At 37.2% G+C, this 17156-nt stretch overlaps 2 protein-coding genes across 4 annotated transcripts; one reads left to right on the top strand and one right to left on the bottom strand.

The window, feature by feature from the left end:
• Nucleotides 1-206: 206 nt before the first annotated feature.
• On the bottom strand, nt 207-5547 carry psme3 (proteasome activator subunit 3). The gene is made up of 11 exons (XM_017483670.3): nt 5391-5547; nt 4779-4811; nt 4639-4701; nt 4422-4526; nt 4240-4288; nt 4038-4156; nt 3868-3936; nt 3540-3607; nt 1632-1686; nt 1175-1261; nt 207-1070 (listed from the first exon to the last, which is right to left on the bottom strand). The coding sequence occupies exons 1-11, from the start codon at nt 5430-5432 to the stop codon at nt 990-992; spliced, it is 771 nt and encodes a 256-aa protein (XP_017339159.1). The 5' UTR covers nt 5433-5547; the 3' UTR covers nt 207-989.
• A 99-nt stretch (nt 5548-5646) lies between these two features.
• On the top strand, nt 5647-15444 carry nbr1a (NBR1 autophagy cargo receptor a). Of its 3 annotated transcripts, none has more exons than XM_017483668.3 (21): nt 5647-6033; nt 6606-6668; nt 6819-6837; nt 6939-6961; nt 7110-7292; nt 7572-7649; nt 7798-8006; nt 8129-8248; nt 8450-8695; nt 8955-9114; nt 9270-9518; nt 10274-10399; nt 10476-10551; nt 10685-10795; nt 11239-11412; nt 11528-11662; nt 11987-12428; nt 12533-12615; nt 13306-13366; nt 14198-14300; nt 14577-15444. In XM_017483668.3, the coding sequence occupies exons 1-21, from the start codon at nt 5932-5934 to the stop codon at nt 14754-14756; spliced, it is 2943 nt and encodes a 980-aa protein (XP_017339157.1). In that variant the 5' UTR covers nt 5647-5931; the 3' UTR covers nt 14757-15444. The 3 variants fall into 3 exon arrangements, with proteins under 3 accessions (XP_017339157.1, XP_017339156.1, XP_017339158.1); XM_017483667.3 differs by having other exon boundaries at nt 5649-6033; nt 13300-13366; XM_017483669.3 differs by lacking the exon at nt 6819-6837 and having other exon boundaries at nt 5980-6033; nt 13300-13366.
• The last annotated feature ends 1712 nt before the right edge of the window (nt 15445-17156 follow it).

The following is a 17156-nucleotide window of genomic DNA, read 5'->3' on the forward strand; positions in this document are numbered from 1 at the left end:
TGTTGGTAGTATATGTGCCACCTACTGGGCACAAGATGAATTGATCCTGCCCGTTCTGTGCAACAGAATATGATCACATATAGAGTTAAATAAAAACACTGCTCCTCTGTATTAATTGAAAACAAAAAACAACTAATCCCCTTAATATGGATCTAGCTGTTGATATTTCTCCCTTAGGTTGGGAACTGTGAAATCAATTCAACACATTGAAAAAAAAGACATTTTATTCAGCAAAACACATCTCTTAAAACTGGAAGAAAAATAAGAGCCATATGAAGCTTTGGGAGTTTGGTGGGTCAATGAGGAAGAAAAAGAAGATAAAATATATCTGTATTGCAGCATCATGAAATAAGGTCTAACTCAATGAAAATAAAATGATGCACAATTACAGCTGTTCATCTTGGACTAATATATATATATATATATATATATATATATATATATATATATATATATATATATATATATATATATATATATATATATATATGATGAACAGAGTGAAATAAGTAAAATACAGCATCAATAAGAACTTCATAATTTCGCAACAAATACGAGCCTTTTTGTGTCTTACATCCACATCAGTCACTAAACGGAGTCTAAAAACATGTCAAATGCCTTAGAAACCCCCAAAACTGCACTACTTTGCATTTGGTTTTGTGAAAGATAAAAGAAACCCCAACGTTAAGATATTTGTTTAATTAAATAAGATAAACAACTGAGACAACTTCCTCATGATGCACATTCAGACTCTCCATACATTAACACTGTCCACTAGGAAATGGATGATTTTTTTTTCCCCAAAGGGCTTAAAATAATGATCATATATTACAGTTCCATTAACAGCCTGATGGACCTGGCTTGTCTTGGCCTGGTTTTAACGGGTTCATAACTGCATCAGAACCAGTCCAAAAGGTTCCAACCAGTCCCATGGACCAAAAAAAAAAAAGAAAAAAAAAAGGAATTAGAAGACCAGAAGGCAACCCTTATTAGTAGAGAGCATCTGTATTGCTGCTTCGCGGTCGTTTTATCTTCTCAATGTTCTTCAGGATCATATCATGCAAAGTTACCTGTGAAACAAGTTCAAACTGCTCACTGGCACATCACCACAAAGCCACATCTCGAGCATACAAAACATATGCAAATAAAGAAATGTCTATATTTGTCAACTTACATATTGATTTCTCAGTTCTGAGACTATGATTTTGAGACTTATGTACTCCTTCTCATCAATCTCTGTTACTGTGCGCCTATAATCCTCCTGTTGAATAAAAAAAATTATAATTCAGATTAAAACAACCAAAACAAACTGCCTGCTTACTGGTGATGAAACTTTTGTTCTCATGTTGAGAGACATCAGCAATAGAATCTAGATGCTAATGCCACATCTAGACGTCTCTCTAAACATTTGTGTTACATCCCCTGAATGTAAACACTATTTTATCAACATTGTTACGTTTAATTTCAAAGCAGCAAAAAGTGTGCTCTTGTCCAATTACTTACAATTACACTGCTCACCCAGTTTTTATCCATATAAATTTTTTTTAATCAATTAAAAATAAATAAATAAATAAATAAATAAATAAATAAATAAACAAACAAACACACACACACACACACACAAAACTTACCACATGTGGATATTTTGCTATTTTGGAAACTAGCTTTGCTCTTGTGATGTAGTATCTGCATAGAAGAAAGACAGCAAAAAGACTGTTCAATTCAATATTTAACTGTGACTAAAATACACAATTCAGGAAAAAAAAACCCAAAACAGTTTGACTGAAATGACCAGAACACTTAAAATTCAGGGCTTGATTACAACACAAGGTTTGATTGTAGAGAAATAGTGTGGAGCACATAAAATGTGACTGTGCTCATCTAGATGTTATCTCCAGAAGTCCTAATACTTGAAAGAAAGAAAAAAATCCAGGAAATTAAATGCAACAACATTCCAAAGATATTGGAAATTTTTCAAGCATTAATAAGTTCATCAACTACGAAGTTTACATTATTGCAAAAACTCAGTTTGAAAAATAAATAAATAAAATAAAAAATAAGTCAGGTAAAACATCTAGTGGGTACCCTGTTCTGCCTCCATGGATAATACAAAATAGAGTAAGAAAACACCACCAGCCATTTATCTTTACAACAAGCTTTCACATGATCCATCCAAGATAAAAAGACACCTGTCCTTATAGATCTCCATCTCCCCTCTTCAGTGACAGCACATATTTTTCTTCCTCATATGAAACATTCACCATGGTAACATTTGGAACTTGATGTTACCAATGATAATGACATTACTTGGATGGAAAAAAAAAAAAAAAAAAAAAAAAAAAAAAAAAAAAAAAGAATAGGAATTGCCACAATTACAGTTGTCATGTTAGCTGGACTGGACGGTCAGTCAAATCATGAAGATCTGTCTCACAATCCCTCTATGAAAACTGTCCAGGATACGTCTCAAATGAACTCAGACAACAGCTCATATATGCTACACCAAAATTCAGTCCGTACAGGATTTCTCAGTTTTTTTTCGTGATTGTTTTGGCCCAAAATTCTCGATTTACTTGCAACTTTTTTCAAAATTTGTGACGCAACTTTTTTTTTTTGCGGAAAACTACTTTTCTCAAATTGTTTTGCATTGTCTTTTACAAAGATGCTTGGTAAAGGAGACCTTTTAGTTGCATTCATGTTCGATGCATGTGAATCGAAGTGGGCTTTAACCGAATGTGATGTCACATGATGCTTCTTGGCCCAAATCTGCTAAACATCTGTGGGAATTTTGAAAAATTGCAAGCCCCTCCAAATATTGCGGCGTTTGCTCGATTGTGTTAATTTCTGAAATCGAAAAAAAAATGACCAAGTTGATTTTCAAAAACTATAAATAATTATCAGCAATGAACAGTTGGGGGAAATGTATCCAAAAGACGACGCTAGATTCATTAACAAAAAAAATTTAAATAAAAAAAAAAATTCTACTGTATATAACAAAGACTACTATGCGATAATGTGCAGCTACACAATAATTAAAGTTTAAAGCTACCCATCTATTTACACATTTTCACAGGTGAAACTAACTCTCACATCTTTGTATGCACATGGAAGCAAACAGGTGTTTTTGTTGCTTGCCAACTATGTAACATTGACGTTTGTGTGGCGTCCTTAGAAACAGAGTCTAGAAAGACAGAATTAACAGCCATTGGATGTACAAGATTTTATTCCACACATACTTATTGACTACATCTATGGGTCTATTTATCATTAACCGGTCACACGGTGTAAGATTACTGTAAAATCATTTATTTATTTATTTTTTGCTGTGAATCATAATCCACAATCATAAAAGTTATTACTTGATTGGGAGTTTAACCTCAACAACTGATTCTAGTAAATAGCCAGAATGCACTGAAGATGTTCGGCAACATCAAAATATATGTTAGTACCTTCAAGCATCATGAATCGAGTTTTCAGTTTTGGTGACTTAATGAAATTATGTCCAAAAAAACAACAACCCCAGAATAAGATAAGGACAGTACCTGGATATCTGGTCCAGATAAGAGGCTGCCTCTCCCTCTACTGTTCTGAGCTCAGCCACAGTCTCCTCCTGTAAGTAGTTATGCCAGCCAGTCAGTAATAATGCTTTCAATATTCAAAACTTAATACATCAAGCCTATAATGGAAAGGGTTTAGTAAATAACATGTAATGCCTGCACATACGACAATCACACAATCTACACTTTGTTATGATTAATAATACAGTAGTTTAATTTCTAGAACTGAATTACATTATAGGTAATTTTCCACTCTAGTACTGCTGAGCTACTTCATGGTGCATAACAGGACAATAAAAATATTTAATTATACCTGGATTGAAACACCAAAATTGTTACCATCTTCTATTCTTGGAATCAACAACTGCACCCACATCTTGACCTAAAACATACACAAATAACATACAAATAGAATTACACAAGATGTTCTGTTCCATCAACATGTTATGATGATGTCTGCTGATGATGAGAACATGGACCTACAGTGTTACATTTCTCTATGAGGGTTCTGATCTCAGGCTTAACCCTCTCGATCAGGTCCACCAACTTGCCATTGCTTTTCATCATTCCACCAGGCATTATATACACCTTGGTCCCACCAACTACATATGAGAAAAGGAGACTGTGTGACTTCCAAGAGACTTTTACAAAAAAAGCCATTAAGCTTATGCACTGCAGAACTCACCTTTGTCATCTCCTGTACCATCTTCAAGCTTTCTCTTCTTGGCATTTTGCTGTTAATGGAACAATGACTGGTTAATTGCTGTCTATACAAGTTCACAGATATACGAAGCACCAAGTGCTTAGTGTTAACATTAAATGTTTAAAAAAAAAAGTGAATGAAATTAGATAAAATAAATCACTTACTCCCTCAAGTCCATCATGGATGTCTGAAAGCAGAATTGGGTCTGGTACAGCCAAGTTGATCTCAGAATGGATTTCTTTCAGTTCACGGATATTTATTACAGGGTCCTGAAAATAAATGATTATTGTTAATATAATTAAACAGTGATCTATAGAATTAACCACAAATTTTATTTTGATTATGGGAAAAAGTTTTACTTGGAAATAAATAATCTCTTGCCTTCAGAAACTGGTCCAATTCTAATAATTTCTTAGGGAAGAAATTTGCCACCAGATCTTCTGCCTAAATTTAGAAACAATTAAGCGTCAGAAGCAACCAAAATAAGTTTTTCCTTGTTATTCCTAAGATGTGTAACTTACCTCTGATGTGATTCGTTCCCTGAAAACATCAACCTATAGTGGAAACACAAAACGTTAACTACAAGTTGATCAAATTAAATATAATAGCTGTTAAACTGACAACTGGTTAAAATCAGTTTGTGTTTTGTCTGAACTGGAAGGCTTTACCTGCTTGGTGGTTTAACACGGAGAGAAAGAACTTAGAGTATCTAGTGTTCTTTGACTGATTACCAAACACAGCTGTATGATTTGTTAGATAAATCGGTTTTGTCGCAGACACGAGAGTAACGGTACGACTTCGTAAAGCAACGCGGCTAGCCGGCTAATGAACAACAGATGGGCAGTGCATTCTACAGTTTCATTCACAACAGAATGATTCACACATTAACTCACGTGTGCGACAAGACCCACGGGTCCAAATACGACCAAACGGCAATCGAGAAAAATACATTGTAATTGAAGAATTTTCGGAGATGGCGGGCGGGAAATTTAGCTAATTAGCCTTAGCTCTCTGAATGCATGACACGCTTACTGGTTTTCCCAGCTACAATATGTTAGCCTGCTAACAATCGATAATATCTAGCTTAATGATTCCACCTAAGATATATTAACAATTGAACCTGACCAGCTTACCTTTGACTTGATTTCATTGTCCACCTTTAAAAGTGAAGACATTTTTTCTTTTGCAATCAATAACTGAGAATAGCTACAGATTGTCTTAACAGCATTAACTAACCGTGTGGCTTACTGCTGACTGTCAGCCACAAGGTAACGCACGCGCTGGAAGATGACGTACAAACTAAGAGACGCGATGACGATACACATTCTACGCATGCGCAAATCAATGTCTTTCTTTTGCAATAAGTAGAATTTCACGTAATGACATGCCAGATACATCTACTAATGATATGTATACGACGTTATAACGTTATTTTAAAATGTAGTTTCCTCCCCCTTATCGTTCACTTTCGCATATAATAAACCAAAAGAAAAACGTAAGGCAGGAATGACATATTTCCTGTTACGTGTGCACGGGGGAGTGTACATGTTAAACGATGTAAACAACAAGAGAGCGACTAGACGGAAAGGGCCGAATGTAATGTTGGCTTTACCATGTTAAATTAAATAGTTGTAATCACAAACTGGATATCTTGTGTAATTCTGACTAACCATCATGAATCACCCAGTTACCGTCAAAGTGAATTTCCGTGGAAGCGTGAAGAAGTTTCCCGTTGTGGATACAGACAAAGCGCAGTGGGAGACAGTAGAGGCCTGGGTAAGCTGCTTTCAAAAACGCACTGTTTGTGCTCGACTGCGTATCTGGGACCGTATCCGAAAGCGCCTACTACCGTCCTACATAGTATATTAGAATAGTGTGCCATCATAGATGGCGTACTATTTTGACGGACTATTTATTATTGTAGTATGCAGGTTTGGATACAGTCACTGTCTCAGAAGGCCAAGACCGAGGCCTACATAAACAGACCAGTGTTCGCCTGCTAACTTTGCGTGAAAACATAGATAAATTGTCAGGTGTTCAATTTATAATGTAAAGTAACAATTAAAATTTTTTTTTCCACGTGAAGGCGCCTGTGTTATTATTGTCATCTGGTCTGAGTCACACTTGTCTGATGACTACATAAGCGTTAATCACAGTAACTGGGATTGTTTTCTAGCTTTTAGTCTAAATGTTACGCGTTTATATAATACTACTACTGTGATAATATACAGGTATTTGTCTTCTTCTTTTCTGTTTATAGCGTCTTTCCAAAGTTCAAGGTCGCTTAAGTGGTGCTGGTTGTTTACTTACTTTGGCTCACCCTCACAATTCTTTCTTATTACCCTTAGATTAAAACTACTTTCGGCTTATGTCATTTTCAAGCAAAATATTTTGACGAGGACAATGAAGAGGTAAGCATTAGTCTAGGTGTTTCAGTCACATTTTACGATGCGCACGAATTATGATCAAGTTGATAGTAAAATAATTCATTTTAAAAGCTGCAGTTACTGTGACATTGGAATATATTGTGTCTTAATATTCTTGTACACTTAATTTGACAGATATCCATAAACAGCCAAGGTATGTGATTATATCTGGTCTGTATGTTTTTCCGGGATCACTGTAAATATTCAATATGCTAAGAAAGATTTACGCTAACACTTTGCCATGTTTTTCATCAGATGAGTATGCAGAAGCTTTGAAGGTAAAAACATGTTTCATCTTGTTGCATTTCCTTTCTTAAATATAAAAGGGATCAGTTTAGATTATTGTAGACCATTGAAGCTTCAGTTTGATAAATTTTCTGTGTCAAATAAATCTTATTAAATTAAACATACCTATATTCCATTTAGAGTGCTTTCAAGCAAGCCAACCAGCTACACATGAATGTGTATAAGATGAAAGGCCAGGCTGAGGGTGGACCTGTTAAAGCTGAAGTTAAAGAACACAGAATTGATCCCAGACCAGCACCACCATATCGTGCCAGAGTGAAAATGGCAGACAAGGAGACACAGGTGACCCCTGAACGGGACTCGGTAAGAATTTATGATTTCTGCTGAAAACAAGCTCATATATAAATGAGGAAAATTCATGTGAACAGTTTCTCTATTTTTAACTTTTATTAACCCATCTTGTCCTGTTTTTTCTTTCTAATCCTCACATAATCCTAATACATAATCTGTAATTATTCTATAATGTATTGTGATTTTGTTATTGTTGGTTTGTTGATTAATCATGGCTGCCCTATTGTAAAGCTTAATATGACAATTCCAATTGTTTTTAAATTCACTGATAGTGGTTATTTTTATTTGTAGGTGGTTGTGAAAGAAAATAAAGTGAATAAAGTTGACGAAGAGCCTGTGCCAGCATGGTTCAAATCTTACATGGACAGAGTATGTACACTTTATTTAATTTATCTCTTTTCATGTGGATATGATGTCATTATCCAAAATCTATGGAATGATTTCTTCCCTTACATTAAACTGTAAAGTTAATAATGTTAATTAATTAAGTTACATTTTATTTTCCCTATTTTTCCAGTTCAAAGATCAGGTAGTGAGGGAGGTTGTAGACAAGATGTGTAGTGAATTTTCTGGCCAGTGCTGTACACACAGAGCCTCTGATCCCCCAGAAGAGCCCAGAACCTCTGGGACTCAGATGGCTGTAGTCAGTTCCACAACACAGAGGACCTCGATACCTAACTGTAGCAGCTGCAAGGGACCAGCCACTGGAGGAGGATACCACTGCAGGTGCGAGAGTGTATCAAGCCTTCTCTCAAATTTTTTGTCAAAGTCAGGCCTGCGTTTCTTGTCATTTAAAATGTCACTTACTTTGAGTAGAATAAAAGACCAGTTTTTGTTCATTTGTTCAGTGTGTGTCCCTCTTGCATCTTGTGCGAGCCGTGCAGTCACAAACATGACCCCAGCCACAACTTGAAGAGAACGAGGACCCCCTTGTCTGTCCCAGAACGGGGAGTAACTCCAGAGCCCAGGCAAGTTTATTTGAACTGCTCAAATAGGTCATTACTTAACAAGATAGTGATTTCCTTTAGTCCTGTCAGGGTTTAGTAATAAAAAAAAAAAAAAAAAAAAAAAGAATATATTGTGAAGGTATATCCTTACAGTCCTCATGTGAGTATTGATATGAATTATGATTGATTTTGGCTGATGATGTTTGTGCTTTGTTCTCTTAGGTTCTTGCGGCGTGGAGACAGGACTGTCCGCAAGGCTGAGCGCCAGCGTCTCAAAGCTGAGCGGAGGCAGCTGAAGGCCGAAGTTAAGGAGATTAAGAAGAAGCTGCGGTTGGAGAAGAGAGGACTGCTGTGGAGTGGAGCCACCAATGGCACTAGCAGCTCAGGTCTTGGCCCTGCTCCTGCCCCTGCTCCTGCTCCTGGTGCAGCTGCAGCCCCAGGCCCAGAGCCTCAGGCCTCCAGTCCAGAGTAAGGGCCATAGTGAGAGGGCTCAGGGCTGGGTGATCTACCTCCCCAGCCTAGAACAGTCTTTATCAAGATTATCTCATTGTCTGTTATAGTTGCGTTTATCGCTGGCAAGTGGATGGAACTACCTCAAATGCACCCGCTGCCTTTATTGTATTGCATCGTTTTTTTAGGGAAAAAAAACTTTTTTGCTTTGAGCTTCAAGAAAAAGACAGAAACTGAGTCAAAGCTGTACTCACAATGCTCTGTACACTCAAACCAGGGGTCCCAAGGTCTCCTGCTCCACCTTGGTGCCCACAATGACAGCCTTGTTTCTGGATGAGAATCTACCAGACGGAACATGTCTGGAGCCTGGCACCAAGTTCATCAAGTACTGGAAGATGCGGAATACTGGCAACATCGGCTGGACTTCTGACACAAAGGTATTATAACAATGGAGTATGTACATTCAGTAAAATAATAACCATGCATTTTTCATATTGTAGCCAAAGAGTGGTGCAAATCACCACTCGTTCATGTATGAGTTTTGTTTGTGTTGCCTTGCTTGCATGTGGGCCATGTGTATTTGTCTCAATAGCTGAAGTTCATGTGGGGAAACCTGGCCTTGGAGTCACAGGAGCAGAAGGAGGTGGCGGTGCCCTTCCTCAAGCCAGGCCAGGTTGGTATGGTGAGTGTGGCATTTGTGGCGCCCATGCTAGAGGGCACCTACACCTCCCACTGGCGCCTGGCACACTGCGGTGTGCAGTTTGGCCCCCGAGTGTGGTGCAGCATCGTAGTAGTCCCCAGCTCAGGCCAGAAACTCAACTCTCACTCCAGCAAAGCATTTGTGAGTCCTGCATCTCTTTCTGATTAACTTAATGAAAAACTACAGTGGGATCCAAAAGTCTGAGACTACTAGTGAAAATGCTTCTATTTTGCATTCTTTTCTAATTTAATATAAAACATTATGTTCCCTTTTAGATCAATTCCATCAGAGTGTCATCTGAATGCAAGCTTCAATAGAAGAGATTGGGCATGAGGAAAATCTAACTTTTTGTACAAAGCAGTTAACATGGTCAAGATCACAAATTTGCTTACATTTAAATAGGGACCTAGAAATAGTGCAGAATCTTAAATATTCAATATTCAGATATTGAACATTTTACTTTCTTTGGTTTTCTTTAAATATTTCTCAATTCTAAAACCCTCTCTCTATTTCCAATTTTAAATGGGTGGGGGGGTATTTTCAGTGTGGTCGCATACGTTTGGATCCCACTGTATGTTGACTCTGTAATGAGTTATCTTCCTGAATTTTCTAAGTTGAAGTAATTTACTAATTGAATAGACAATATCTTTATTATTGTATGACACTATATTTAATCAACAGGAGGTAACAGAAGGCAAGTGCACTTAACGTCTTGTCAAACTACTAGCAGCAGATGTTTGTTTTTAGATTATAGAATTGTTCTTGTTTTTAGAAATCCACAAGGAATAATTGTGTCCTTGACTTGTTGGTAACTAAAATAGTTTTATCCAAAAATGTTGTCAATGTATGTAAATATGTAAAATCGTTATTGTTATGTATTTTATTTTGCTATACAGATGAATAAACACAGTGTTCTAGGAATGGATGTGATGTGCTGGACTGGCTCAAGAGATGACACCCGGGCGTCCTCCAGCAGCAAGAGAGAGTACTACATTCCCTCTGTGGACCTGCTCACTGCACAGGTATGTGATCACGAATAAAGCCATTTGCTGTCATTGTAACATATGGCTGTAATGAACAGTTTTTCTTTTATTAAAGGATTTGCTCTCCTTTGAGTTGCTGGATATAAATATTGTCCAAGAGTTGGAGAAGGTCCCAGCTAACACTCCAGCTGGTATGTTTTACATTATCATTTCACTGTGGGGTAAAATGGTGGCTATGACAGGCAGCTGTTTGATTATTATTATTATTATTATTATTATTATTATTATTATTATTACATTTTTATTTCCTTTTTGCTTATATAGATATGACTCCATGCATGTCCCCAGTGCCACATTACGGACCTACATTTGGCAAGCATGGATTGGGCTTAGTAAAGGAGAATGCAGAGCACACGGGCATGAAAAAACTCCAAGGTAAGAACGGCACAGTATTAAAAGTGACTCTGGAAAGTAAAGGGAAGGTAAAATTTTTCTCTGGTAGCTTTGTTTTAGTCCACAAGAGGTCATCATTCAACATATGCAAGGTTCAACCTAACCTTGGAATTATAATGTTCTATTTCATGATTCTGAGATATTAAAATTAAGAGCCAGGTTTCAACCCTCAATAAGTTGAATAAAGTGATGCAAATAATATATTTAGATATTCTTTATACTTACAAGCAGTATTTTGGTGTGACATATGTTCGCTACCATGTAAATAATGAGCATTACTAGTAAACAGTAACTCATAATAACTTACTTTTGGAGGAAAAATGTCTAATAGAATGTTATATGACTAAGGTCTTAATATTATTCTCTGCCTTCACATAAGTTTAATGTTAAACATTAAACAGGACATATTCTTGTGTGCTTGTTAGTTGTGCAGCCTCAGAGACACTCTGAGAATGTGGATCTTCATGTCCATGATGAAGGTGATGATGACATCAGCGGGACTCAGTTTGTCTGTGAGACTGTAATTAGGTCCCTCACGCTGGAGGAAGAGCCTGAGCACAAACCACGACGGGTTCGAGTCAACCACAGCAGGCCTGAGCGTGAGGGCACCTGTGCATGTTATATTCCATTACAAAAAAAGATGTTTCTCTTCCTCCCTAATCTGCTCCATAGCTAAAATAGAAAAAAACATCTGTCTATCTGACTTTTTTGCAGATCATGACCCCACCCCGTTTAAAGAGAGGTCCTTGATTGAGAAGATTGACAGGCCCCTCCTGCCAATCATTAAGAGGCCAGAAGCTCCACCCCCAGCCCAACCACCCATTATACTCGAACAGCCTGATATCCCAGGTAAACAGCTATTTCATTTCACAGTGGGAGATCACATTTAATTTTTTTTCTGAAATAAATAAAACGAATGACTAATTGTGTTAATGTTTAACATTAAACTTATGTGAAGGCAGAGAATAATATTAAGACCTTAGTCATATAACATTCTATTAGACATCATTTGTAAGTGGCTTTGGATAAAAGCGTCTGCTAAGTGAATAAATGTAAATAAATGTATATGTGTCAAAATACAGAGCCACTCATTCTTATGAATTGCTTCATTCTTCTTTTTAGTGCTTATGTTGCATTATGTATTTAATTGATGTACTCTTTATAAATATGCAGTTTTTTCAGAAATGTTCATTGGCTCAAATGAGAACCTGTACACTGACCCTGCTGCTCTGGAGGAGGAGGAAGTGAAGGAGGAGGATCAGGATAAAGAGGAAGAGGCAGGAGAATGGGATGAGGTGAGCAGCCAGGCGTCCTCAGCCTCTTCAGAAGAATACCTTGTTGTCTTGCCTGACTGCTTTGATACCTCCAAACCCCTGGGAGATTCTCTGTACAGCTCAGCTGTGTCCCAGGCGGGAAATGCCTTTTGCGCAGAGCCTGAGAGAGCACAGGACCAGACCACTGCAGAGAGGGAGACAGTGGAACCAACAACCTTTATGCAAAACAGTGTAAACAGGTTGCTATGCACCTCTCAGATATTGAACACTCCTCCGCTCATTCCTGAAGTGGCACCTACACCTGTCTCCCTGTCACCACCCCCAGCTCTCCGCACACACAGGTCAGAACACTGTGCACCATAAACTTTCCATTAACTTAAATCAAATGTAAGTATGTGAACACTGATTTCTGTATTTGTATTATTATTATTATTATTATTATTAGGTCAATACAACCTTTTGTGACTGAGATTGGAACACTGGAATCCGAGCAGAACAGATCATGTCCACCAGAGAACAAAACAAATGGTCAGTTGTCTGACAGAAGCACAAGTAATGACACCTGTAAATAATTCAAGGGCTTGACAGTGACCCCTGCTGTCAACTGCGTCTTTTCTGAAAATGGAACCTGTGGCAGCAGGGGCGTGATCGAGTCTTAGCTGCAGACAGAGATGAGGCACGTTGAACTGGCGCAATGATTCTCACCTGTGTCTTGTTACCACCAGTCTGCTTATTTGTGTGTCTTAGTGCTTTCAGTAACACCCATAACCAGAGAGAGAGAGAGGGAGCGAGCGAGCAAGCGCATGAGAGAGCATGCTGTGTATTTATGAGCCCCCCCCACCGGTTACGTGAGTCACTGAAAGCACAAAGAGACAGAAATGAGTATACTAGCGATAAGAAGAAATAGGTGAGAATCATCATGTGTTACCTTCCGGTTTAACCTGCTCCCGTCCGTCTGCAGCTGACGCTTAACCATGCCTCCACTGCCACAGAACCATTGATATATCTGTTTCAAATGAAAGCATTTTCTAACATATATTAAATCAAAGTGTAAAATAATTTGAAATTTAAGCAAAATTTTTCTAAAGGAATCCAGACACTCATAATGCACTGGAACACTTGCTTTGAACGAAATGGAGATTATGTGGAATTTTTTTTTACATTTTTGTAACCCCTGTTTGCAAAAAACATTGACATTTTATTTTGTCTCAGGATTAGGATCAACACATCTGGAGGCCCCTGCCAGTGCCTTTGAGACGTGCAGCTCTCAGGATCCCAGGTAAATTCTTCACCAACTAAAGCTACACTGTGCATTTCTGTTGGAGGTTAAGAATTTGCTAACCACAAGGCTTAAAGTTCTCCATCACCATGCTGAGAGGTCATTTTTGAGAGCTAAATATTCATAATTAAAATGTTTTTCATGTAATTTTCTGGAAAAATACCTGCTTGCGTTCAAAGAGTCCACTTTTAGGGTCATCTTAATTTGAAATGCTTTCAGGTGTATTTGTTAGTTTTTTTTTTTTCTTCAGCAAAATATAAGGAATACACAAAACTGAAAAGCTTTAATTCAACTTTGAATATCTGTGGCCTTTTGCATGTAGAGCCACATATAGAAAGTGCCAGAATGGGTACATGCACTTTGTTCAATAAAAAATATGAACCTTGATCCTATTTTGTTGTCTGCAACACGACTCACCTCAAGAGTCCTCGACTGGATACACTAGTTACTTCTCAAGCTGAATTTTTCAAACTATAAATAATATTCTTTAGTGAGGAATTAATTTTGCATGCAGTGCTTTTAAATACAGGTGTGTATACATTTGTAAGTAAACATCTAGTGCATCTAAATAGCTGAAATAGTTTTAAATCCAGTCCTGAGCTTGGATTAGTTTCAATGATTGACAACATACATGCGTGCCACTAAGGTTTAAAAAAAGGCAGTAAAAAGGAAGTTGCTCTAGACCCATGCTCTTCCTGCAGGCTGTGTAAACACAATTTCCTTTCCTTTGTGCCCACAAGCTAGTGTTCTCTATTTTTTTTAAAAATTATTTGAAAGGGTGTGTTTTGATGCCCACTTCTCCTTGCGAATGAATGTTGTTTTTGCTTGCAGGCTGCGTCATGGTGGCCTCACTGAAGGGCTGGTGAAGGGGGCTCTCTCAGTGGCAGCATCTGCTTACAAAGCTCTGTTCACAGGCCAGAGCAGCTCCACACAGGTACTTGCACTCACAGCAATTTGACACCTACCTGCCACTGTTTTCACTTTATTTTTTAACTCTTACACCCGACTGAAAATGTCCACAAATAAGCAATGAAATGTCACAAATGACAAAATAATTAATGCCTTTAGATCTCAAAGTAGAATTCAGTAGTTCCCAAGAATTTTGTCTCTCTTAGCATCCTGCAGTTGAGGATTTGTTTTGCCCATACAGGGTCTGTGTACAGTCTGTACCATTCTCGAGAATGACCTTTGGCGTGTTTTTCCCCTTCAGCGGCCCAGTGCAGACCCAGCATCTAAAGAAGCCTCGTTGATAGCTGTGCTACAAGAAATGGGATTCAGTAACAAGCTGCTAAACCAGAAGCTGCTGAGGAAGCATCAGTACAATCTACTGGACGTGGTCAATGAGCTGGTGCAAATGACCGACAATGAATGGTACACAACAAGGCATTGAAGATGGTGGAATTGGAACCTCGATAGGAGTGATCTAGGAGGTGGCTGTAAAATATGCTCAAGTTGAGATGTGATTCTTTTTTTAAGTCAGGGGTATGTGATTTAGTGTAAGACTGCTTTAATACAACAGTGTTGCCGCACAGAACGATTATTCAGTTGTATAGTTTTCAATTATGTTTTTAGCGCATAATGAATGGAAAATCTAAGAAATTGCTCTATTTGTCTGATTTATCTATATTTCTTCAAACAGAGTAGTGTTCTAACACATTGGAAACATTCATGTGATTAGTGACTATAATAATATGCAGAGACTAGTGAGAGCGATTGCCTTGAGATTGTCATGTGGTTGGTAATGCTTTTACAAAGTCTTCACATTTGCCAATCAGATGTAGGATATAACAGCACGTGCAGTATCTTATGCGCTTTGTTACTGTGACCTCTATGATCTCATTTTGAGTAACACTAATTGCTGTAATGTTTAACCATATGACACTAAGGTGATGGTTTTCCAACACACATAAAATGTGCAATGACTTGTTGAATCATGCTTAACATAGCCAGTGATTGGTTGAAATTTTGCTAGACAACAGGTGTTTGTTGTCCTCTGTGTAATAACAATGTGATCATGGAGCTAATGGCTTAAGTTAATGTGATTCTTGGTGTCCAGGAAATAAAACATTCCATATTAATTACGGTTGGAATTACTTACTTTCATGTTTGTGCACAGTGGTTTTGTTTATAAATGACAATAATTCAAACTGTCATCTAATGCAATCTAATGAAAATTATGCTGCTTTCTTGGTCTCACCACAAAATAAACATTTAGTATTGTTTTTAAACATATATAAACATGTTATTCTCTGTAACACAGGAAAAATGATTAGTAGTTGATGTTCATGTTAAAGACACAATCTTCTGTGAGGAGAATATGCTGTAGTGAAATGGAAGTTTTGCCTAATGTCTTTTTCCCATTCAGTCAGCTTCCATTTTTTGAGAGATAGGAACTCGTCATTTTTTTTCAGCCACTTTACCCCAAAAAATATAAGGGAGAAGAAAACTGAAGTGAAAACTTTTTGTAGTTTTCTACTGCTGATTGAAGTGTGTTTGTTCAATGCTTTGTTGATCAAATACAGTTGCAGAAAAGAGTGTTTATCATAAAACATGCTTTTTCTGTTTTATGCCTCTGTCCTTCTATGAATTTTGATGTAGTTATACTGCATCAACTTACCAAATGGGATAAAGGAGGAAGCATACACACATATACTATATACAGACGGGTGACAAATTAAAGGAAACCCCTGGATGAATGCATGGAGAAACATAACACTTTGTACGCTTACATTCCAGACATGATACCATTAAGCACTTAATATACCTACCATGCAATGGGGCATGTATAAAGATTCTGAGCAAGCCCAGTTGACTTCTATTTCAGATCAAGAAGGCAAGCAGAAAAGAGTTTGAAACAGAGTTAATTAAGGATAGTAAATTAAAATAGGCATTTAGATATTTTGTGTATTGTGGTCAAAAGTATGACTGATCCTCCTGCTTTAGTGTGATATGTAAGGAAAAGCACAACAGGAACTGTTCTTCAGGTGACTGAATGTAAATTCGGGATGTGATGAAACTTTCATAGAGATGCACTGATGTATAAAGACAATCATTCACACTATGGGCCATCGGCCGTTAATTTAAAAACATCCAATAATCAGGGCCGATTATATCCTGTCAATCAAAAGATGCCAGGAAAACATCGATTTCGTGCTGTGTGTAAAGATGATGTCTCTTGTGTGGAATGATGACTACAGCTTGTAAGCAGCAGTGAAGCGGGAGTTTCGGTGTCAAGTCTAATTGTATAAATTAAAAAAAAAAAATTTTCCCCCATGCTTCCTGCTTGCCTTTGCGCTGAATTAAAGGGCCATTACACCATTGAAAGATTTAAATGAAGATGAGTTGACAAAAGGTATATATTGCACAGAAAAATATAGTTGTAGAGTAGTATATTTCATATCCAGTTAATGTTAATATATATAAAAAAAGTTGATATTATATATTACCAGTTTGATATCAATGAAGTAGAAATGCTTTTGTTTGTGGAGAGTGAATGTGAGCCTAACAGGAGGTTTATTTATTTATTTATTTTTAGAATTCAGTCAATGTTGATATGAATTAATAACATTCAATAAGTTAAGAAATCTTACTTTAATCTTCAGAATTTAGTTCATCTGTTAATGTTAATGTGAGTAATGTGTTTTCTGTTTATGAGACCGGTTACTGTGAAACAACTTGTTGAAATGGAGAGAATAAAGTTTTTATTTGCATTTCTTTCAGAATTCTTTTAAATGAATTATTATTAATTTATAAGAAGGCATAAAAGGCAGAACTATCGGTTATCGGTAGG

Source organism: Ictalurus punctatus, chromosome 13, assembly GCF_001660625.3.
Source record: "Ictalurus punctatus breed USDA103 chromosome 13, Coco_2.0, whole genome shotgun sequence".
Classification (NCBI taxonomy): Eukaryota; Metazoa; Chordata; class Actinopteri; order Siluriformes; family Ictaluridae; genus Ictalurus; species Ictalurus punctatus.

Bases quoted from the DNA above. Each gene is read 5' to 3' on its own strand.
- nbr1a (XM_017483667.3), top strand. From the start codon at position 5,932: ATGAATCACCCAGTTACCGTCAAAGTGAATTTCCGTGGAAGCGTGAAG. The intron at 11,663-11,986 runs GTAAACAGCTAT...ATAAATATGCAG, and splicing joins CGAACAGCCTGATATCCCAG to TTTTTTCAGAAATGTTCATT. The intron at 13,367-14,197 runs GTAAATTCTTCA...TTTTGCTTGCAG, and splicing joins TGCAGCTCTCAGGATCCCAG to GCTGCGTCATGGTGGCCTCA.
- psme3 (XM_017483670.3), bottom strand. From the start codon at position 5,432: ATGTCTTCACTTTTAAAGGTGGACAATGAAATCAAGTCAAAG. The intron at 3,608-3,867 runs GTATAATTAAAT...AACTACTTACAG, and splicing joins ATTTTGGTGTTTCAATCCAG to GAGGAGACTGTGGCTGAGCT. The intron at 1,687-3,539 runs GTACTGTCCTTA...TCTTCTATGCAG, and splicing joins TATCTGGACCAGATATCCAG to ATACTACATCACAAGAGCAA.